At 38.3% G+C, this 23,230-nt stretch overlaps 1 protein-coding gene and 1 non-coding gene across 2 annotated transcripts in view; both read right to left on the bottom strand.

Moving 5' to 3' along the window:
- NUP205 (nucleoporin 205) overlaps positions 1 to 23,230 on the bottom strand; it is a 77,732-nt gene that overhangs the window by 25,422 nt on the left and 29,080 nt on the right. Inside the window, exons 16-30 of the mRNA XM_068972764.1 lie at positions 20,876 to 20,975; positions 20,299 to 20,436; positions 19,049 to 19,238; positions 17,954 to 18,074; positions 15,551 to 15,632; positions 15,121 to 15,285; positions 14,669 to 14,793; positions 10,999 to 11,113; positions 6,481 to 6,630; positions 5,828 to 5,899; positions 5,098 to 5,255; positions 4,574 to 4,654; positions 3,101 to 3,292; positions 2,321 to 2,588; positions 2,121 to 2,219 (exon numbers count right to left, since the gene is read on the bottom strand). Of these exons, the coding sequence (XP_068828865.1) occupies positions 2,121 to 2,219; positions 2,321 to 2,588; positions 3,101 to 3,292; positions 4,574 to 4,654; positions 5,098 to 5,255; positions 5,828 to 5,899; positions 6,481 to 6,630; positions 10,999 to 11,113; positions 14,669 to 14,793; positions 15,121 to 15,285; positions 15,551 to 15,632; positions 17,954 to 18,074; positions 19,049 to 19,238; positions 20,299 to 20,436; positions 20,876 to 20,975 (2,056 nt within the window). The remainder of the gene's footprint in view (positions 1 to 2,120; positions 2,220 to 2,320; positions 2,589 to 3,100; positions 3,293 to 4,573; positions 4,655 to 5,097; positions 5,256 to 5,827; positions 5,900 to 6,480; positions 6,631 to 10,998; positions 11,114 to 14,668; positions 14,794 to 15,120; positions 15,286 to 15,550; positions 15,633 to 17,953; positions 18,075 to 19,048; positions 19,239 to 20,298; positions 20,437 to 20,875; positions 20,976 to 23,230) is intronic.
- Positions 1,868 to 1,940, bottom strand: TRNAG-GCC (transfer RNA glycine (anticodon GCC)). Its single transcript has one exon. It is a non-coding gene; the product is annotated as a tRNA-Gly (tRNA).

Genomic DNA, 23,230 nt, shown 5'->3' with positions numbered 1-23,230 from the left:
AAGTCAAGAGGAAAATGGGGGAGGTATGCTGGCAGATTATCACTCTTAAAAAGCTCCTATTTGTTCAAAAACTTTCTCTGAAGTATTATTTTTAATGACCTAAAACTACTTTTGTGCATTATTTATGCCAGTAGGACATTCCCATAAATGCATGATTTGGCTATTACTACCTTTTAAGGATATTATACAAAAAATATAGCCAGTAAAGAATAATATGAGATAATCTGAGTCTTATACACAGAGTGTATAAGAATAAAAGTGTTTTTAAGAATCTGTATACAAAATAAATATTTATGAAGGTTATAAGAAGGTGCCTATGACAAGTTCTTAAATATCAGTGTTAAGTCTGGCAGAGTATAAAATCTTTTGAACAGTTAAAAACATTTTCCAAACATGGCAATCAAAGAATATATATAATTACTCTTACTTTAAAATGCTAATTATATAGGAATTCTGTGGTGGTCTAGTGGTTAGGAATCCATGTTCTCACCGTCAAAGGCCCAGGTTCAATCCCTGGTCAGGGGACTAAGATGCCACAAGTGAGCAGCATGGTCAAAAAAGAAAAAAATAAACACACACACACACACACACACACACACCCACACCCACTAACTATAGTTTACAAAGCCTCTATCATTATTTCAAATACGTAGACCTTCTGACCAAGAAATTCTACTCTGTGACATCTACTCAAGAAAACCTTCACCTTAAGTACAAGACTTATGTATGCTATTGATTAGAGTTTAAACTGGTAGAAAGCCATTTGGTAGAATCTGTTGAAATAAAAATGTGCATTCTCTTTCACATGGAAATTCCACTATCAAGTATCCTTCTTGAGAAATATATAGTCATATAAAAGAATATTTGATGCAGCATTTTTGTAATAGTAAAAAATTAGAAACAATTTAACTACTTATGAATGAGGCAAATGATTAAATAAATGTTACTTCAATACTAAACTAAAGAGCCTCTTGATGAAAGTGAAAGAGGAGAGTGAAAAAGTTGCCTTAAAACTCAACATTCAGAAAACTAAGATCATGGCATCTGGTCCCACCACTTCATGGCAAATAGATAGGGAAACAGTGGAAACAGTGAGACTTTATTTTTTGGGGCTCCGAAATCACTGCAGATGGTGGCTGTAGCCATGAAATTAAAAGACACTTGCTCCTTGGAAGAAAAAGCTATGACCAATCTAGACAGCATATGGTTTTTCCTGTGGTCATGTATGGATGTGAGAGCTGGACTATAAAGAAAGCTCAGCACTGAAGAATTGATGCTTTTGAACTGTGGTGTTGGAGAAGACTCTTGAGAATCCCTTGGACTGCAAGGAGATCCAACCAGTCCATCCTAAAGGAAATCAGTCCTGAATATTCATTGGAAGGACTGATGCTGAAGCTGAAAGTCCAATACTCTGGCCACCTGATGCGAAGAACTGACTCACTGGAAAAGCCCCTGATGCTGGGAAAGACTGAAGGTGGGAGGAGAAGGGGACGACAGAGGATGAGATGGTTGGATAGCATCACTGACTCAATGGAGATGAGTTTGGGTGAACTCCAGGAGTTGGTAATGGACAGGGAGGCCTGGTATGCTGCAGTCCATGGGGTCACAAAGATTCAGACACGACTGAGCAATTGAACTGACTTGACTTCTATACTGCGGAATGACAGCTATTTTAAAAGACATGTACTGTTTATGGGACCAGAAGTGAGCAGGAGTTACAAAAATATGTAAGCTAAAGTCGTATTTGAAGGTTTGTGCTTACACTACTCTTGTACTCCTGTCACTTTTTTTCCTTCTTTTCTAACTTGGCTGCCCCAGGTCTTGGCTGCGGCGCACAGGCCCTTTAGCTGCAGCATGTGGGCTCTAGTTCCCTGACCAGGGATCAAACCTGGGCCCCCTATATTGGCAGTGCAGAGTCTTAGCCACTAGACCACCAGGGAAGCTTCTATTGCCATAATTTTACAAAACTAAACATTTTCCTTTGACTTTATAGTAAGTACTTTAATGATTCTGTAAAGACTCATTTATTATAGCTTTGCTTAGCCAAAAGGTGAAAAGGTGATTAAAAAAAAAAAATTTGAAGTAACCAATCTCTAAACACAGAAAAGATTAGTACTTACCCACTTCTAAGGTATCTGGCTCATCCGGCCTCTGGGCAATCTGCAAGTAATAAAGCAGGGAGCCATACAGGTGTGTCCTTACTCGCTGGAATCCACCACCTAGGAAGATACAGCAGAGTAAATATCTTTTTTCAAATTAAAGTTAAAACAAATACAGAAGTTGTAATTTGTAGAAAATTTAAACAAACAAAACAAAAAACCTGTCTTCAAAATGAAGTCTAACAGTTTCTTCAATATGATGTGAAGTGAAGAATCTCCAATAGAAGCAAACCCCACCACTGGGTTCTCTGTGGGCGGAGGCGAGGTGAAAGAGCTATCAAGAGTGAAAGCACAATGGACCTCTCCAGGTCCCAAGACTAAGGGTTGCTTCTGCTCTGTGCGAACGGCTTGGCTTAGGTGAGCGGTCAGGGTGAACACAGCACCTGCTACCACGGGCATTAATTCCTGCGCTGCTTCATCATCCAGGATCTTAAAGCAGAAAGACAAACCACAGTGAGGGCCCTGCTTTCAGCTACAGTCATTAACATGTCTCACACACACAGCTTTTCAACTACCACAAGATTTTAAAAACGGAATTGTCCTATTCAAAGATAAAAGCGAATACATAGAAAGAAATTTAAATAGGATGCTGAGTAAAATGTTCTTAACCAGAAGGGAGCCCTAGCAGAATTCCCTAGAGGTTTTTAATGGAAATTAACATAATGGCCTCCCCACTAGAGCCTCCCATTTAATAGGTCTAGGATAGGGATCTGTAATGTAGATTTTTTAAAAAGCTCCCTAGGGAATTCTGACACACACTCTGGTTGAGAGCCATTATTGTACAGTTATAATAAAACTTTCCTCAAGGAAAGTTTTAACACTGGTGTTGCACAACTCTATTGACTCCACATCTAAAATGGAAAAACAGGTGGGGCAAACTATATATTTAAATGGGATCAAAATTTGTTCAGCAGCATACAGTAATTTAGGAAACATGTCACCTTATCATGCACATCTTGTAAAAGATCACGAATAATCAGTTGGCGATCCTCTGTTTGGATGAGGTCCTGGGGACAGGCTGTCAGGATAATTTCTACCAGCTGCCGCCATGACTCCAGAGCATGCCGTTTAGCATGAAGACACTGCAACAATTTGTTTCTTCCTACCACGTACTGGAGTATGGTGCTGATTTCCTACAGCCACAGAAATTGAATTGCAAGGTTAACACTTAGACAAATAAAGTCTTACCAATAGACCGCTATTTTTAACCCTGTCAGTTAATCTGAAAACATTTACAGTATCCTCTGGAAAGCTTCCACATGCTTGCAAAACAGCAGATTAACTTTTTATGTTACACTGGTGGCCAGAATATTATTATTTTTCATAAAAAATAATAAAGCTCTGTGTGTGTGCATGTATGTTTAAGATAGGTGGCAGAGGTGATGTGGGTGGAAATGAGTTTTTCACCCCATCTTCTTTCTTCTTTCAACTGTCTATTATACTTACTCTGTAACACTGCTGCTGCTACTGCTAAGTTGCTTCAGTCGTGTCCGACTCTGTGCGACCCCATAGATGGCAGCCTACCAGGCTCCCCCGTCCCTGGGATTCTCCAGGCAAGAACACTGGAGTGGGTTGCCATTTCCTTCTCCAATGCATGAAAGTGAAAAGTGAAAATGAAGTCGCTCAGTTGTGTCTGACTTGTAGCAAGCCCAATAACTGTAGCCCACCAGGCTCCTCCATCCATGGGATTTTCCAGGCAAGAGTACTGGAGTGGGTTGCCATTGCCTTCTCCGACTCTGTTACACTAGAGCTCCCTAAAACCCAAGTTTGACAGCACATTTTCTCAATGTGTCTTCTATTTGTTTGCCTCTGACTTTGGCCTAGCCAGCTGTGTTTCCACATATGTGGTCCTTCCCACTCTATCTCTGACCTGTATCTCCCCATTTGTGATGACAAGTGACTCTTCCCTTACTGACTGGGAACAAGTAAAATCTATTACACAATATGAAAAGGTTGTAAATCCTCAACTAGCTTAGCAGAAAGGATATGATTTTTATTCTGGCATCCAGACATTAACTTCAGTTCAGCTTTTAACATTACAAAGTCAAAAGTGAAAGACTCCATTTCTATCAGATCCACTTCTCAATTGTAAAAAGCATAATCAGAACTCTAAAAGAGGCATGATCCAATCATGCCTGTGAGATGATTAGAAAAGTCTGTGCTTAATTTGCATGTAAAACACATATTAGAATATCTTGGGTCATGCTGGCTCAGTGTGACAAACTCCACCGTGTATTTGTGTATATGAATAGAGCAAAATGTGAATGCTTTTAACAATAATAAAATGGCAATGACGAGTGACTTTTAATTTTTAAGTAGTTTCCTAATAATGAATTAGAAGCCAGTTCGCTGTTTTGTCATCTAACTGGCGATTTAAGTAGCTTAAGGAGTTAAAAGGTGTCAGCAGGGCTTACATCCATCAGGAGAGGTCTTTGTCCTATGGCTGCCATACCCTGAAGGGCGTTCACTTCGGCCACAAGAACTCTGTGAAGAAGCTACATAATTGAGAGAAGGGAGAAAAATAAGATCAATCCTGACACTGGTACAACAATAACCTACCAGTTACTTTAAACTGCCCTAGAGGGGAAAGTTTCAGAGGGTAGTACCAAAGAGCCTCTGTGGCAGGAAAGTTGGTCCAAATGCACAGGATATCTTCTTCCTACTAGTCAGGTCATTACCACCTACCTGGTAGAGAGTTAAATAATTAAAACCACCCTGACTGACAGCTGGGTGGCATGACTACTAACACGAAGGAGATGGAAACCTAACAGATAAAATTAGTGCGGCCTCTTCAGTTTTCTTTCACTGCTGCTTGAACAGTGTAAACCAGAGTCTAATAAACCAACACCTCTATTAGAAAAAAAAAAAGTTATTTTTTCCTAATGACTCAAAGACTGTGAACCACTTGATACTTCACACACTCTAAAGCAATGCTCACCTTGACATTGCAGACTGTTTGTCCCCGTAAATTCTTGTGTTCACAGTTAGCAATAACTTGTTCAATCTGGGCCCGATCAAAGAAATCCAACTGCAAAGGCTCAGGGATCTCCTGACTGAAGTCAATGGAGTCGAGAATATTGAGAATTTTGCGACGTACTAGAAAAAATGAGAAGTCGTTTTATTTTAGCTGGGACATTGAAGAGAAAAGCAAACCACAGTATTCAGCTCACTCTCAAAGACAGTACTATATCTATGTTCAGAAAGGGCCTCAGTCTGGAAATTGAAGATTGTATTGAAATCTAAACTGGATTTTATTTCTAACACATTCATTTGCAAAAATGTTTTTCCCATGCTATCATCTTGCTATAAAAAGGTTTTTTTTGTTGACAAATAATTTTCACATAGCTTTTCAACATCAGTCCAGAATTTGCAGATACAGGCATTAATTACCTCCTAAAATTTTAAGCAATTTAATATATACATATCTAGCTTCCCTTGTAGCTCAGTCGGTAAAGAATTTGCCTGCAGTGCAGGAGACCTGGGTTCGATCCCTGGGTTGGGAAGATCCCCTGGAGAAGGAAATGGCAACCCACTCCAGTATCCTTGCCTGGAAAATCTCATGGACAGAGGAGCCTGGTGGGCTGCAGTCCACGGGGTCGCAAAGAGTCAGGTACGACTGAGTGACTGACACTTACTTACAAATTTATTACAGATTCAAAGAGCTTTACCTTTTGTAGAAGTGTCAAAGTGCAGGAACCCAGAGACAGACCTATTTTCATCTTCCATGCCTCCTTCCCCATCTGTTGGAGCATCAGTAATAAAAGATCAGAAAAAGAACACATTCACAAAATTTATTTGGAAATAACAAATATCAGGTTATTATATTTCTATGTCATTGTTTCTAGGTCAAAGAGCCCCTTGCAAATGGATAATTAAAATGCAAAGATGATGAGAACTTATCAACAACATTCATCTAATTCTTTCTGTTTCTATCAGATCCACTTCACAATTGTAAAAAGCATAATCAGAACTCTAAAAGAGGCAGGATCCAATCACGCCTGTGAGATGATTAGAAAAGTCTGTGCTTAATTTGCATGTAAAACACATATTAGAATATCTTGGGTCATGCTGGCTCAGTGTGACAAACTCCACTGTGTATTTGTGTATATGAATAGAGCAAAATGTGAATGCTTTTAACAATAATAAAATGGCAATGACGAGTGACTTTTAATTTCGTGTTCTGAAGGGAAAAAATTCTAAAGGCAGAAAGAACATGCTTGGCCTACAATCACAGACTAACCATAAGATTCAGATTTGCACTTGCATTCACACAGCCCAGTCAGCAGCACGGCAACACAAATGCCAACATGCAGATGTTCACCTGAGTAGGGTTTCACTGGCATGTCATCCAGCAGGAGGTGGAGGAGCCTCTGGGTGTGTGAGCGCTGGCGATTCAAAGAAGTTACCCTTAGTTCTATTGAGGCAGTCTTCATCAGCCATGACATCTGGTTCAGCATAGATATTTCATATTCTGGAATTTAAATATATATGTTTAGTTTCCCAGTATACAACACAAAATCAGAACAGACATAGTCTGTAACTCGTCAGTATTTTCCCATGCAACATAGTCAATAATTTATGAAACTATGCACCATAATAATCTGCCACTCTGTAAGATTAAAAAAGAAAAAACCAGATGCCAAGAGAAAAAATAAGCCAGTGTATGTCTATGAAAGGTAAGCAAAAGCAACTGAAGAACAAAAGAGAATCAAGTTTCTGTTGCTAGAATAACTTCACACAGATCTAGAGAATTCTGGATCTATCATAGTTTGACATTAATAGAGAATTTAATACTTAAAAAGATAATCCAAGTACTTTTCAACTATTTATCTTGACAAAAAAAGACTATCATAAAATCTGATTTTCATTTCAGAAAAAAATACATTTTAAAAACTAAAATAAATACATAATTTGCATAACTTTAAAATGCATAATTTTCTGCTATCTTGAGATTATCAATGCCGTTTTGGTCTAACATATAGTTAGGACTGGGAATCACTTATACAATAAAAGTTTTTGAATCCAATATTATTGTAATATGCCTGGCTTTGAAGTCTTAAATTATGAGTTTTATAAACATACAAACACTGCTACTACTGCTAATAATAATAATTACAAGCAAAGCTACATCAATATTTAAAAAGTAGACAGCAAGATAGGCAAGATAGAAACTCTTTTTTCCTATTAGGAATAAAAAAGGGTTTTTTAAAAATCTTGTTATAAACAATATCTTGGGGTTAAAAATAACATATACTGATTATGAAAATGAAGTCAAACTCTTCTGCCATTAGGTAATTCCCAATCTCTCACACCATACCCTAAGAAGTAAAGCAGGGGCTTCCCTAGTGACTCGGTGGTAAAGAATCCTGCTGCCAATGCAGGAGACGTGGGTTCCACCCCTGATCTGGGAAGGTCCCACATGCTGAGAAGCAACAATGCTTGTGCGCCACGGCTACTGAGCCTGTGCTCTAGAGCCCTGGAGCTGCAACTACTGAAGTCCTGGCACCCTAAAGCCCTTGTTCCACAAGAGAAGCCACCTAGTGAGAAGGCCCCACTCACCGCAACTAGAGAGAAAAAAGCCCTCCCAGCAATGAAGACTCAGCACAGTCGAAAATAAACAAATAGAAGCTTTCTAAAAAATCCTTACAAAGCAGAGTTGACAATTACCAGTAATGGCAACTTATTATGAAATCTGTGAGCCTAGAATTCCTAAAACATAAAGATGATACAAAATAAACTTTTAAAAAACCTCAATAAAATGATCACTGGCTAGATAAAATATAAACTAAGAAAACTGTTATAAATTGATCAAAAAGAAAATTATATAAAATAGAATCCTATAAAACACAAGAAGCCTGGATAACTGTGTGACCAGGTCAATAAACTAAAGGTATAGTTTCTATCATAATTAGCTTCCTATTTTTCATTTCAAGACCTGATCATACACAAAAAACAAAGTAAAACACAGATTTTTACAAAACAATTTCACTCAAAAAAAAAAATTTCTGAAATCTTACGTAAGTATTTTCTTATCCCTTAAACACAATTTTAAAATTCTGATAGTAAAAATTCCATCCTTAACAGGCTATTTGAAAATAATTTTATGCTGACAGTTAAAACATCAAGTTTCTCAAGCACAAATTACGAAAACAAAACAAAGGAACACAGAAACAAAATAATAAAATGAGGACAGAATTCCACAAATGCTAAAACTGCTATCCCAGTTCAGATCAGTTCAGTTGCTCAGTCAAGTCCAACTCTTTGTGACCCCATGGCCTGGCAGCATGCCAGGCCTCCCTGTCCCTCACCAACTCCAGGAATTTACCCAAACTCATGTCCACTGAGTTGGTGATACCATTCAACCATCTCATCCTCTATTGTCCCCTACTCCTCCCACTTTCAATCTTTCCCAGCATCAGGGTCTTTCCCAATGAGTCAGTTCTTTGCATCAGGTAACCAAAGTATTGGAGCTTCAGCTTCAGCATCAGTCCTTCCAATGAATATTCAGGACTGATTTCCTTTAGTATGGACTGGCTGAATCTCCTTACAGTCCAAGGGACTATCAAGAGTCTTCTCCAACACCACAGTTCAAAAGCATCAATTCTTTGGCACTCAGCTTCCTTTATAGTCCAACTCTCACATCCATACATGACTACTGGAAAAACCATAGCTTTGACTAGACAGACCTTTGCTGGCAAAGTAATGTCTCTGCTTTTTAATATGCTGTCTAGGTTGGTCATAACTTTTCTTCCAAGGAGTAAAAGTCTTTTAATTTCATGGCTGCAGTCACCATCTGCAGTGACTGTGGAGCCCCCCCAAAAAAGTCTGTCACTGTTTCCACTCTTTCCCCATCTATTTGCCATGAAGTGACGGGACCGGATGCCATTATCTTAGTTTTCTGAATGTTGAGCTTTAAGCCAACTTTTTCACTCTCCTCTTGATACTTTCATCAAGAGGCTCCTTAGTTCTTCTTTGCTTTCTGCCATAAAGGTGGTGTCATCTGCATATCTGAGGTTACCAATATTCCTCCCAGCAATCTTAATTCCAGCTTGTGCTTCATCCAGCCCAGCATTCCACATGATGTACTCTGCATATAAGTTAAATAAGTAGGGTGACAGTATACAGCCTTGATGTACTCCTTTTCTGATTTGGAACCAGTGTGTTGTTCCATGTCTAATTCTAACTGTTGCTTCCTGACCTGCATATAGGTTTCTCAAGAGGCAGGTCAGAAAGTCTGGTATTCCCATCTCTTTCAGAATTTTCCGTAGTTTTTTGTACTCCACACTGTCAAAGGCTTTGGCATAGTCAATAAAGCAGAAGTAGATGTTTTTCTAGGACTCTCTTGCTTTTTCCATGATCCAATCGAAATTTAATCTCTGGTTCTTCTGCCTTTTCTAAAACCAGCTTGAACATCTGGGAGTTCACGGTTCACGTATTGCTGAAGCCTGGCTTGGAGAATTTTGAGCATTACTTTGCTAGCATGTGAGTGAGTATAACTGTGTAGTAGTTTGAGCATTCTTTGGTATTGCCTTTCTTTGGGATTGGAATGAAAACTGACCTTTTCCAGTCCTGTGGCCACTGCTGAGTTTTCCAAATTTGCTGGTATATTGAGTGCAGCACTTTCACAGCATCATCTTTCAGGATTTGAAATAGTTCAACGGGAATTCCATCACCTCCACTAGCTTTGCTCGTAGTGATGCTTTCTAAGGCCCACTTGACTTCACATTCCAGGATCTGGCTCTAGGTGAGTGGTCACACCATCGTTATTATCTGGGTCATAAAGATTTTTTGTATAATTCTTCTGTGTATTCTTGTTACCTCTTCTTAAGATCTTCTGCTTCTGTTAGGTCCATACCAGATGTCCTTTATTGAGCCCATCTTTGCATGAAATGTTCCCTTGGTATCTCTAATTTTCTTGAAGAGATCTCTAGTCTTTCCCATGCTATTGTTTTCCTCTATTTCTTTGCACTGATCACTGTGGAAGGCTATTCTTATTCAAATGGGTATCTTTCCTTTTCTCCTTTGCCTTTAGCTTATCTTCTTTTATCAGCTATTTGTGAGGCCTCCTCAGACAACCATTTTGCCTTTTCGCATTTCTTTTTCTTGGGGATGGTCCTGATCCCCTCCTCCTGTACAATGTCACGAACCTCAGTACATAGTTCTTCAGGCACTCTGTTTATCATATCTAGTCCCTTAAATCTATTTCTCACTTCCACTGTATAATAGCAAGGGATTTGATTTAGGTCATACCTGAATGGTCTAGTGGTTTTCCCTACTTTCTTCAAGTTAAGTCTGAATTTGGCAATAAGGAGTTCATGATCTGAGCAACAGTTAGCTCCCAGCCTTGTTTTTGCTGAGTGTATAGAGCTTCTCCACCTTTGGCTGCATAGAATATAATCAATCTGATTTCAGTGTTGACCATCTGGTGATGTCCATTTATAGAGTCTACTCTTGTGTTGTTGGAAGAGGGTGTTGACCAGCGTGTTCTCTTGGCAAAATTCTATTAGCCTTTGCCGTGCTTCATTCTGTACTCCAAATGTGCCTGTTACTCCAGGTGTTTCTTGACTTCCTACTTTTGCATTCCAGTCCCCTATAATGAAAAGGACATCTTTTTTGGGTGTTAGTTCTAGAAGGTCTTGTAGGTCTTCTTAGAACTGTTCAACTTCAGCTTCTTCAGCATTACTGGTCGGGGCATAGGCTTGGATTAACTTCTTTATCATTACTGGTTTAAGCATAGACTTGGACTTGTCAAATGCTACCCCAAAATGTTATAAAATTAAAATCACTCAACACAGACTTTATATATTTGTTTTAATAGTAAGGGAGAAAAATGTCCTACCTTTGTTAGAAAATGGCAAATGCTGCAATTGAGAAAATAAGAAGTCCTGGCTGGTTCTCAAGTACCTCATAGTAGGACCAGACGTATCAGAGCATGCACATAACTGGTAAATCACCTACAGAATTACAGTAACATAAGAAAATCCCCAAATCAGCTTTTTATATTACAGATTTAAATAAAAAGGTTGAACTTAAATCTATTAAGTGGAAACTAAGAACCATAAACAACTAAAGCAAAAAGGATAAATATATGTATATATAAAACAAAAATGCAGAGTAACACGCAGTTCTTAGCATCCTAACTCAAAATATACAAAATTGCAACTGGAGAATGCTAACAACATTCTTATAGGACTAATCTTTAAAATCACCCTAAATATATTAACATATATACATGTAGTTTAAAAATAAGTTTTAGTATTTTAACTATTATTAGCAGCAAATTACTCAGAAGTAACTTCTAAAAACCAAGGTTATATATTAATTAGTTGATATAATTATTGGGATCTAAGACTATGCCAAAGCCTTTGACTGTGTGGATCACAATAAACTGTGGAAAACTCTGAGAGAGATGGGAATACCAGACCACCTGACCTGCCTCTTGAGAAATCTGTATCCAGGTCAGGAGGCAACAGTTAGAACTGGACATGGAACAACAGACTGGTTTCAAATAGGAAAAGGAGTGCGTCAAGGCTGTATACTGTCACTCTGCTTATTTAACTTCTATGCAGAGTACATCATGAGAAACGCTGGGCTGGAAGAAGCACAAGCTGGAATCAAGATTACTGGGAGAAATATCAATAACCTCAGATCTGCAGATGACACCACCTTTATGGCAGAAAGTGAAGAAGAACTAAAAAGCCTCTTGATGAAAGTGAAAGAGGAGAGTAAAAAGTTGGCTTAAAGCTCAACATTCAGAAAATGAAGATCATGGCATCTGGTGCCATCACTTCATGGGAAATAGATGGGGAAACAGTGGAAACAGTGTCAGACTTTTTTTGGGCTCCACAATCACTGCAGATGGTGACTGCAGCCATGAAATTAAAAGACGCTTACTCCTTGGAAGGAAAGTTATGACCAACCTAGATAGCATATTCAAAAGCAGAGACATTACTTTGCCAACAAAGGTCCATCTAGACAAGGCTATGGTTTTTCCTGTGGTCATGTATGGATGTGAGAGTTGGACTGTGAAGAAAGCTGAGCGGCGAAGAATTGATGCTTTTGAACTGTGGTGTTGGAGAAGACTCTTGAGAGTCCCTTGGACTACAAGGAGATCTAACCAGTCCATTCTAAAGGAGATCAGCCCTGGAATTTCTTTGGAAGGAATGATGCTAAAGCTGAAACTCCAGTACTTTGGCCACCTCATGCGAAGAGTTGACTCACTGGAAAAGACTCTGATGCTGGGAGGAGTTGGGGGGCAGGAGGAGAAGGGGATGACCAAGGATGAGATGGCTGGATGGCATCACCAACTTGATGGGAGTTGGGAGTTGGTGATGGAAAAGGGAGGCCTGGCATGCTGCGATTCATGGGATTGCAAAGAGTCGGACACGACTGAGCAAGTGAACTGAACTGAACTGAAGAATCCCCTGTGCAAATTTAATCCTATGTATTCCCAAAGAGCAATGGTTCAGTATTCACCAATTCAGCGTTCTCTGCGACTTTATATAATTAGTAATAACTGAATGTAAATTCAATATAGATCTAGAAACACAGTCTTAAGAAAAATACAAAGCAACGAAGCATAACTAAAGACACTGAGTAAAGCAGAGTAAAAAACTGGCAACAACCTAAGTGTAATTTATATTGTAGCACATAGAAAGTTTCTCCCCTCCCTCGGGGGGAGGGAAGGATGCAAAATTGTAAATATATATTTAATATATACAAGGAAAAGACAGGAAGGGAACACAAGGTAAAACTTAAATACTTGTAGACATATGATTGTCTTTCAAACAGCTTTGATATTATATTGTTTCTGACACTATAAATACTGAACTTCTCAAAACAAATTCAAGTTATTCATATTAGATGGTAAGTTAAGAAGATAGAAGAACAGATGCTCCAAGATATGGGGGAGGTAATACTGCTCAAGGGAGAAGGACAAAAAAAGCATGACAAGCTACTCTACAGGGGTTTGCCTGACACCCTTCCTAGTTTCCCAGACCAAGTAGGAAAACTCTCTACTGTTCAAGAGAAGACAGCAAAGACACAAGGCTCGGGGTCAGCTCTTCCCTCAGACGGCCCTGTGGTGCTGGATGATGAAGACGTCAGTGAGGCCCAGAGTGTTTCCCTTTCACATAATTAGATTTATTTTTAAACAAGCTCTTCTTAGAGGTTCAATTTTTTTCTGAAACACAGTGAAGTATAAACCTAGAGGTAAAGGATGCCTCTTTCGTTAACAACAGAGAAGTGCTTCTTGTTAAAAATGCAGATTCTGACCCAGAAGGGCTGGAGTGGGGCCTGAAATTCTGCATTAACAAGCTCCCAGGAGGTGACACTGCTGATGCTGGTGCTCATTTTGAGTCACAGAACATATGTATTAAACTGACAAATCTGTTGGTTTAGACATGATTTGTTTGGCTGGTATAGTGTTTAGGAAAGCAGAGGATCTGACAAACCAGGGTCTGCAATCCAACAGGGTAGAAATGAGCAGGGGCTGAGTAGCAGGGCAGATGGCCTCCAGTCTGCTGGATTCTCCTCTCCCCCAGATCCTCTCCCTACCTATTTGTCTTAAATCTGGTTTTATTCACTTCTTACACCTGCCTAACTCCTTTAACCCAGATGATTAACCTTATCAATTTCTTCTACCTAAGTACATCAGAATCAGTAACACTATGCTAAAATATACATCAAGTTTGTTCCCTCATTAAGGGAGTCACAGGAAGACCGAGCTGTAGTACTGAGAAGTGAAGTTTGGAGAGACAGAGGATAGAAGAAGACAGTAAAGAATAACAAAAAGAAAATAGAAGAATAACTAAAATCTCCAGGTTACTAGAAGTTAACGATACATTTCTTACCATGAAAATGAGAATCAGGGTGTCACTTAAATTGAGAAATTAGTTGTATCTTATAGAGTCTAGTTCCTAAAATACTTATGATATAAAGAAAACAAGAAATAAACGAATAAAACACAAGTGAAACAACAGTTCTCACTAAAGTTAAACTTACATTAATTTGACTATCTACCACCTTACATATAGCTGTATGTATAATGCTCATGGTTCTTAAAAAGTACTTTCACTTACATTCTTGCATTCTCATTAAAGTCTCACAATAGCCCATTTCACAAATTTAAAAACTGAGAGAAGTTTCCTGGCAGACCCAAGGTGACTTAGCTAGTTAAGGGGCAGAGATAGGAACCAGAGGTCTTCTGACCCTAATCCACTACTCTTTCCACCAAACAGAAACAACCTGAAACACAGCATCCTTGGAAAATTTCTGTGTCAGTGCGTCTAAATCCATCCCTTATTTTTCAAGAGATCAATGTACAGGATCTTGTAGATCTGTAAGATCTTGAGTTTGCGCTTTTTGGATTTTACCCATAAATGAAAGACTGGTCAAACCACTAGATGAACTCATTTCAACTCAGTCCTGCTGTGGTACTCGCATATCTGCAAAGGATTAGAGCATAAGCTTCTGCTCACGGGAGCTACAAAGTCCAGCCCTCTGCATACCTGGTAACACAGCTCAGCGAGTTGAGGGGATTCCTTCACCGCCAGTGGGCCGGTTCTCCCTTCAGTTCCCTTCTCCAAGATGTTCAAGATGGCGTGAAGGCAAGTCCGAGGACAACCTAACACTCCTGCATGAAACCAAAAGAAAATTTAGCTTCTCTTTTCAAATTTTGGCATTAAAAACCTTAGAATACATTTTATAAAACTTAAAGTTTTGTACACATACACTCTATTGTAAATATCATTTCAAACACTGATACAGAAAATTTGTTACATACTAATTTTCCAAGGCTTAATTTGTCCAGACTTCATCTAAATCCCCCAAAAATCAACCTGTCACATAATTTTTCATACATTATTTCTTTCAGTGAATTATCCCATGAGCTTAGAATTCAATACATAACCATTTAGCGACAAATATGAAAAAAAAATGGCTGTGTGTCTTGTGGCGATACCTGGATCTTGCAGGTTTGTGGTACTGACAGGTTTCTTTAATTCAAAGCCCAGCAGGTAGAGAGCGAGATTGGGTGGATTGCGTTCCAGAGAGGTAATGAGAAGATTCAAGATGTGGATTCTTGTTTCATGACGGATTCCAGCTAATTTCTTTTCAAGTTCTGAGCCTAAATGTGGAAATAACAAAGCAATAAAAAGTTACCATGGGTCAAACTGAAAAATATAAAACTTGTATCTCAAACCTCAGATGTTTTCTTTAGCTTTAGTTTACTTGATTAGCTATTACATTAAGTTCAGATTTAAGAGGTTTCCCAAAAATCTTATTTACTGTTACACTAGCAAATTCTCAAAATTCCCTTATGTCACCACTAGACATTCAACAGTGTTTTTATTTACATAAAATAAAAAAATACACGTTAATCTAAGACATACCCTCTTCTAGACGTACAAATTCTTCTGTATCTTCACTATCCAAACACTCTACAAAACCAGCCATCAGCTTCTGACTTACACTCTGAAATCATATAAAGATTTTAAAATGACAATTTATTAAAAGGTCCTAAGTATTAGAGAAACTATGATAAATATGATATATAATTATAAATGCTTGGCTATAAAGACAAAAGGCAAATCTGCTCCAAGAAAAGTATTAGGTTTTAGCCACATTTTTAATTAATATAAAACTCAGTTCCTTAACTGAGTGCCATTTAGCTTGCTATAGAAGTAACTAAAGAGGACTTCACTGGTAGAGCAGTGGGTAAGAATCTGTCTGCCAATGCCGGGCACACAGGTTCGATTCCTGGCCCGGGAAGATCCCACAAGCCATGGAGCAACTGAGCCTGTGTGCCACAGCTACTGAGCCCACGCTCTAAGGCCCATGAGTGGCAACTACTGGAGCCTGCACACAACTCCTGAGCCCACATGCTGCGACTACTGAAGCCTGTGCACCCAGAGCCAGTGCTCCACACCAAGAGAAGCCACCGCAATGAGAAGCCTGTGCATCACAATGAAGAGTAGCCCCTACTCTCCGCAACTAGAGAAAGCCCACACAAAGCAGAGAAAACCCAGCAAAGCCAAAAATAAGACAAATGATTTAAGAAACAAAAACTTAAAGTTTACTGTCTTTAAAACTTGCTTCATTAATTTTCTTTTCCAAAGAATGAAACTAGTTTTTAAAAACAATAACATTAAATTGCTATTTCATAACCTCTTCATTATATACTCTATACTATTGATCTTAACTAAAATATAAAATAAATTCTCATTTTTTCTCTTTAGAAATGTATTACTTATACCAGTTTTACATTTCTGGGCTGAGAGATTAGATACTACTCTATCTCCTTTAAGAACTCTATGTATGTGTGTGTGTACGCTAAGTCATGTCCAACTCTTTGCAGTCTCATAGACTATAGCCCTCCAGGCTTCTCTGTCCATGGGATTCTCCCCAGGGATTGAACCCGTGTCTCCTGCTTGGCAGGCATATTCCTTACCACTGAGCCACCTGGGAAGCCCTTAAGAACTCTAGCAGGATACTAAAACTGGTAATAATTCAAACTCGAACACCAATGAACTGAAAATCTGCATCCAAAATCTTCTAATTAATTATGTGGGTTCATGAACTTCATCTAAAAACCAGACTAGACATCTAAAATTTACTATAAATAGTGGTTCTCAACCTGGGTGGTACTGCCACTCTAAAAGGCCCTTAGAATTATATGAGAGCATTTGAGTCTCCAGGCCAGGGACTGCTACTCAAAGACAGTGGCAGAGGACCAGGGATGCTAAAAGTCCTGCAATTTGAGAGACAGTTACACTAAAATGAAGATATGTCCACCCAAAATGCCAGAAGAATCCCTGTTTCAAAATACCAAAACCCAGTAATATTCTTCAACTAGCTAGTGCAGTGATTTCAGCATGAAATACACAAGGGGAGGAATGTCTATAAAGAGAAAGAAAAACAACAGATTCTCCAATTAAAGCTATTCAGTGAATAGAAAGAGAACTAGACTGAAAGAGGAAAACATCTACAACACTCTGCTGCTGCTGCTGCTGCTGCTGCTGCTGCTGCTGCTGCTGTGGGGTCTCACAGAGTCGGACACGACTGAAGCAACTTAGCAGCAGCAGCAGCAGCAGCAGCAAAACACTCTGCAGTGTATCAAATGAAGTGACACAACTGTGGGTCACCAAAAAGCCACAGAGGCTTCCCTGGTAGCTCAGTGGTAATGAATCTGACTGCCAATGCAGTAGACACAGGTTCCACCCCTGTGTAGTGGGAGATCCCCTGGAGAAAGAAATGGCAACTCACTCCAATATTCTTGCCTGGGAAATCCTATGTACAGAGGAGTCAGGCATGCTACAGTCCACAGGGTCACAAAGACTTGGACATGAGTTAGCAACTAAACAACAATAGCAAAGAACAACAACAAAGCCACAGAAGCAGACAACTCACAGCAGTGAAATCAAAATCGCAGAGGCTCACTCAGCACAGAGGCCACTGAGGAGGAGTGAAACAAAGGATGCAAAAAACAAACAGAAGGCGCACTTACAAACCCATCAGCCCTTTAACATGCTTCTGGAAGCTCATTAAACGGTCTCATTAGGCCATACAGTTACACACTATAATAAAGAGTATAACTGCACACTACAGTATACATATTAAGAGTATCCCTGGGAACGGTATCATCGCCAAACACAAATCACAGCCCAGTACATTGGTAGGCTTTCATCCATCATATACAAATATACTTACTCTCAGAATCTTCCCACATACGAGAATGAGATGTATTCTGGATGTACCAAAAAAATAATAAGAAAAGCAATAACAAAATCAGTTACCTGGTCATGTGTGAAATCTCCAACCAATTTTATCTGAATATTGGAATTGCAAGAGATACAGCAGAGGATCCTGGCACTTTCAAAAGCCAATTCTGGATTGGTATTGCCATGATACAGGTATCTTTAAAACAAGAAAAAATTTGAGGAACAATGTGATGAAATTTTTGCTTCTTACTATATACATACTCAATACAGAACATTCACAATCAGGGCTCTCCTACCCATACTGCACCTTTGGTAAGTTAGACAAAGGTTTCCCCTTCTATCAATAACTAGATGTAACCTGTTATGGGGGCTTCACCGGTGGCTCAGTGGTAAAGAATCTGCCTGCAATGCAGGAGACACAGGAGACCTGGGTTCAATCCCTGGGTTGGGAAGAACCCCTGGAGGAGGGCATGGCACCCCACTCCAGTATCCTTGCCTGGAGAATCCCATGGACAGAGGAGCCTCGCAGGCTACAGTTCAGAGTCGCAAAGGGTCAGACACGACTGAAGTGACTGAGCAACCTTGTTATGGATTGAATCGTGTTTCCCCAAAATTCACATGTTGATAGCCAAACCCAAAATGATCTTATTTGGAAACAGAGTCTTTGAAGATATAATTAACCAAGTAAAGATGAGACCATTGAGGAGAGCCCTAATTCAATGACTGATAGCCTTATAAAAAAGGGAAAAGTAGACACAGCCACACACACAGGGAGAATGCCATGATGTAAAGCTGAAGGCAGAGACTGGGATGATATGCCCACCATTTACAGAACACTGCATTGCCAGCAAACGACCAGAGGCTCAAACACACACAAGGAAAAGTTTGCTCCCCAGCCCTATATTCCCCAAACATCCAACTTCCCTACAGGAGACAATATTAAGATGTCATTTTATACTTGGAAATATTTAGGGCACAAAATAAATTAGAAGAAAAAAGAAATTACAAGGTTCAGAGTCATTAAAATCAGAGACACAAAAGAAGACAATAATAAAATGAGACCAAAAAAATGCTTACGTGATGCCTTACGGATCTGATCAGATTTGGACATCAAAGTTAGAATGCCATCTGATTCACGTCACCATTTCTCTACCTACACACGGAACTCACCTGGCGATGTTCACCACGTTATCCGCCTTCTTGGTTCTGGGATTGATTCCTTGCAATAGCTGTTCTAAAGGAGAGACGATCAGAGCCAGCTGACTCTCTCTTAGCAGATCCATGAAGAGGTTTTCCTTCTGCAGAGTAAGATTGAGAAGTGCAAGGCAATGCTGCACTGCTTTCTCGAGGTGCTTCTTCCCTACAGAGCAAAATCAAAGTTAGGGAGTTCTACATGAATCTTAGAAACTCAGAATCAATTCTCAGGAAAACAAGAAAAAGGGTAAGTTCCAGATTCAAAAAGTCCTCAAGTTTTCAAACCTTTAGCAGTTAACGTCATAGAACTGCTCACTCAGACAAGTCACTGTAACTTTTGTGACTCAGATTAGTTTAATGCAATGGTTTCTCAGTAATTTTTCCTGCATTCCTTCCTTAATTATTTAGAGCAGAGTTCTCAGATGGGAGTGAGTCTGGCCCCAGAGGACATCTGGCAATATCTGGAGACTTTTGATTGTCACAGCAAGGGATGTAGTACAGGCATCTAGTGGGTAGAGGTCTACAACACACAGGACGGCCTCCACGTTAAAGAATTATTCTGCCAAAAATGCCGGTGGTGCTGAGGCTGAGAAGCTGATTTAAAATAATACATAACCACCGTGGAAAATTTGGACAATAAAGAGGCAAAAAATTTAAACAAGAGCTACATATAGTGCCACCTCTCAACTTACAACTCATGGGCTCTGGAGTCAAATCACCTAAGCTCAAATCATAGCCTTGACCCTGGAGAAAGATGTGAAGCCCCTTCATACATCAATTTCCTTATTCATTAAATGGAAATAATATCATCTACCACACAGGCCTTTCATACAGGTTAAATATATTAATACATGTAATGAGCTTTTAAAATTGCCAAGTGCAGAGTAAGCACTTAATAAATAAATAATAATAACTTATAGTAATAGTAAATGAAATTTATTGATCATATACCACGCCTATAGTGAGTGCTTTTACAAACACAATGGAGAAAACAAAACAAAAAGTACTGTAAATTTAGAGATGTTACAGTTGTAGGAGAGAACTATGATTACCTGCTCTCACTTTTAATTTACTTTCATGGTATGACTCACTAAAACAACACTGTGGATACAGAGAAAATCTTATGGTAAAAAGAAGTTCAGAGGTCATCTACTTCAAAGCTTCAATTTACACACAACAAAAACAGCAAAACTGTTTTTAAGCTATAAAGACATTCAGGCACATACCAGGGAAAGGAGCATAGGTATCAAGCTGTTTAACACCTTCCTCCAGTAAACTAAGGGCAAGCTCCAACATCGGTGACTCATTCAGAAGGTGATACATCAGACTAAATCCTGGCGGCTTATAGGCTATTATTTCTTCTCCTAAATAGAACATAACATAGTCCAAGAGATGGTGAATTAGTGTTTTTGTCACACCCTTTTTTATGATACGTGAGATTTGTAAATTAAATAGTATCTAAACAAATGAAGCAAGCTTCAATTTAGAGACAGTAACACAAACTATATACAATGGTTATTTCCAAAAGGGCTGATCTGCACATAGTAGTTGGTTCACATGGTACACTGATATGTAACTCATTAATCTGTAGGCAATGTCCTTACTCTTACATTCAGTGAAATTTTACTTTATTTTCTCTTGCTTAGAACAATCAAAATGACTAAAACAATGTAACAAAACATACATAATTATAATTTAGTTTATAACCAGAAGTAATTTACATCTTATGTATAGGAATTTATAAATTATAAACAGGTTTATGAACAGCTGACACTTTGTTTGAAAGTGACAGAATTAAATTACCTTGTAGTTCCACAAACTGGTCCACAAAATCTTCAAGTTGAGGTTCATAATCTCTGAGCAATTTATAAAACACCTCCAAAACAACCTCAGCAACTTCCCACTACAGAAAGACACAAATATGTCAGTAACAATAACAGTTCAAGGTGACAGACTGGGTAAGTTTTTCATCTCTCTCACTTTCTTCCAGAAAATGTGTGAAGCCCCTTTTCTACTTTGTTTATTCGAAGCAATACAGAAAGCCCAATTCATTCTGCTTTGTTTTGCTAAAGGACAGTGGACTGGCTAGTTTTTCCAGGTAAAACAGGTATAAAAGAATTAGTAAAAGAAACATTTCTAAAAAAGAAACATTTCTACAGCAGATATTTGAGCTTTGTCAACAAATCTAAAGCACCCAATATCTATCCATACAGGATTCCATTTATAAATTAAAATTTATAAATAAATTTTGTTCATAAATCTAGTTCAACTTATAATGAAAACCATCACATTTGAACACTTCTCCAAAAGCATCAAACATTCAGTTTCTCTAAGGATCTCAGCTGGGCAAGATCTGAGAAAACATCTCATCAACTCTTATTTTGCAGGTGAAGCAAGTGAAGCTCAGAGCACTGACTGATTTCCCGAGACCATAAAGCTTGGCAGCCAACGTGCTGGAGGCCCAGCCCCACACTTCTAATTCCCAGAGCAGTGTTCACGGCTCTAGCCAAACTTAAGAATCACTGGTTCACGGCTCTAGCCAAACTTAAGAATCACTGGTAGGCTTCCTCCAAATGACCTCATCTTCACCTCTTTGTTTAAAATGCTTTTAAAAGCTATGTAACACCAAGGAAAAATATTTATGCCAAAGAGAAAATACACTGTACAGACATAACTGTACAGACAGTAAAATTAAACTGTTCAAAAATATCTACTACATAAAATTTTAATAAGGCTGAGTCTAGTGACTGTAGATGGTGGTTTTTAAAATTATTACTTTAGTCATTATTTCCACTGAATATAATTTTATCAAAGCTGATCTTTAAAACTAGGACTACGACAATCTTAATTTTAAATTATTTTGTTTAATTACTCATTTTTCTCTATTTTCTAAATTTTTCAAAATCACTTATTTAAATAAAAAAATGTTTATCACCACATGATAATGGACTTTAGGATTACTAAATATATATGCTGCCTCAAACACTGCTTATATTTATTTAACTTAAACCGAAGCACTGTTTTTGTGACAAGCTAGTGTTCTAAAATACAACAGTATAAATTAAACCTAAAAAAGACTTTCTAGTGAAATAAATTCACAAAATTGAGGGAAATTTTCTTAGGGTAATATGCTAGGAAATCATTGGTAGCTGGAAGAGCAGCAGTGCTAGAAATATAAAAATGCATGGGGGAAAAATAATAAGCACAGAAAAAGAGTAGCCGACTAAAGCTCTAAACCCTTAGGTCATACTGACCTTTTTAAGAAAAAGCAGTAAGATATTTAAAAGAAATGCCAAAAAGTATGAGAACATTTTGTTGAAGAGACTGCAACTGTTAGCATCCATTATCCATCTGAAATGACTTTTATTAATAAGGCATGACTGCTATTAACGCTTTCATCCAAAAAGGTAATACTAGGCCTTTAGTAAAACATATACCTCTGTTGGTATTGATTTTTAACCACATGAGAAGCAAAACTTACAGACCAACTGACAAAAAATAAACTTCAGCTATCTGGGACTAAATATTAGAAACAAACTATGTCCAATAATATGGCAATGAAAAATAAGCTGTGTGAGTGAGACACAAGTAATGATTATGCAGTTATTAAAAAGACTCTTCTCAAAGAATCTTTAATAGCATGAAAAAAATCCTCATACTATGTTTAGTGGTCAAAAAGGGATATAAGCCAATGTCACTAATTACCTCAATTTAAGTAGATATGCAAAGGAAAAAGAATAAAAGCAGTTACCCCTTCCTTCAGTAACAAGATTATGGGTGATGTAATTTCTTCACATATTTTTCTGTATTTTCCTAATTTCCCAAAGTAGCATGAACTAAATTATTTTATAAACATTAATACAACAAGTAAACCCAACAGGTTCAAAAACGGCAAACTATAAAAATAAACTAGAAATGTCCCTATAAGGTATTCTGTCTGCGAGGGTATTCTGTGAACCAATAAACAGTATTATAGACTAAAGTGAATTACGTCAGAACCTGAAAGGGTCTCTTACATAGCTTAGTGGTTATGAGCTTGGATCTGGAATCAGAGTCCTAGGTTCAAATCCTGGTCCTGGACCTTAGGCAAGTTCCTGAACTTTGCTAAGCCTCCATCTGTAAAATGGGAATATTAATAGTACCTGCCTCGCAGTAGTA

Source organism: Capricornis sumatraensis, chromosome 5 (assembly GCF_032405125.1).
Source record: "Capricornis sumatraensis isolate serow.1 chromosome 5, serow.2, whole genome shotgun sequence".
Classification (NCBI taxonomy): domain Eukaryota; kingdom Metazoa; phylum Chordata; class Mammalia; order Artiodactyla; family Bovidae; genus Capricornis; species Capricornis sumatraensis.
The sequence above is the reverse complement of the archived record's forward strand: the minus strand, read 5'-3'. Positions and strand labels throughout refer to the sequence as shown.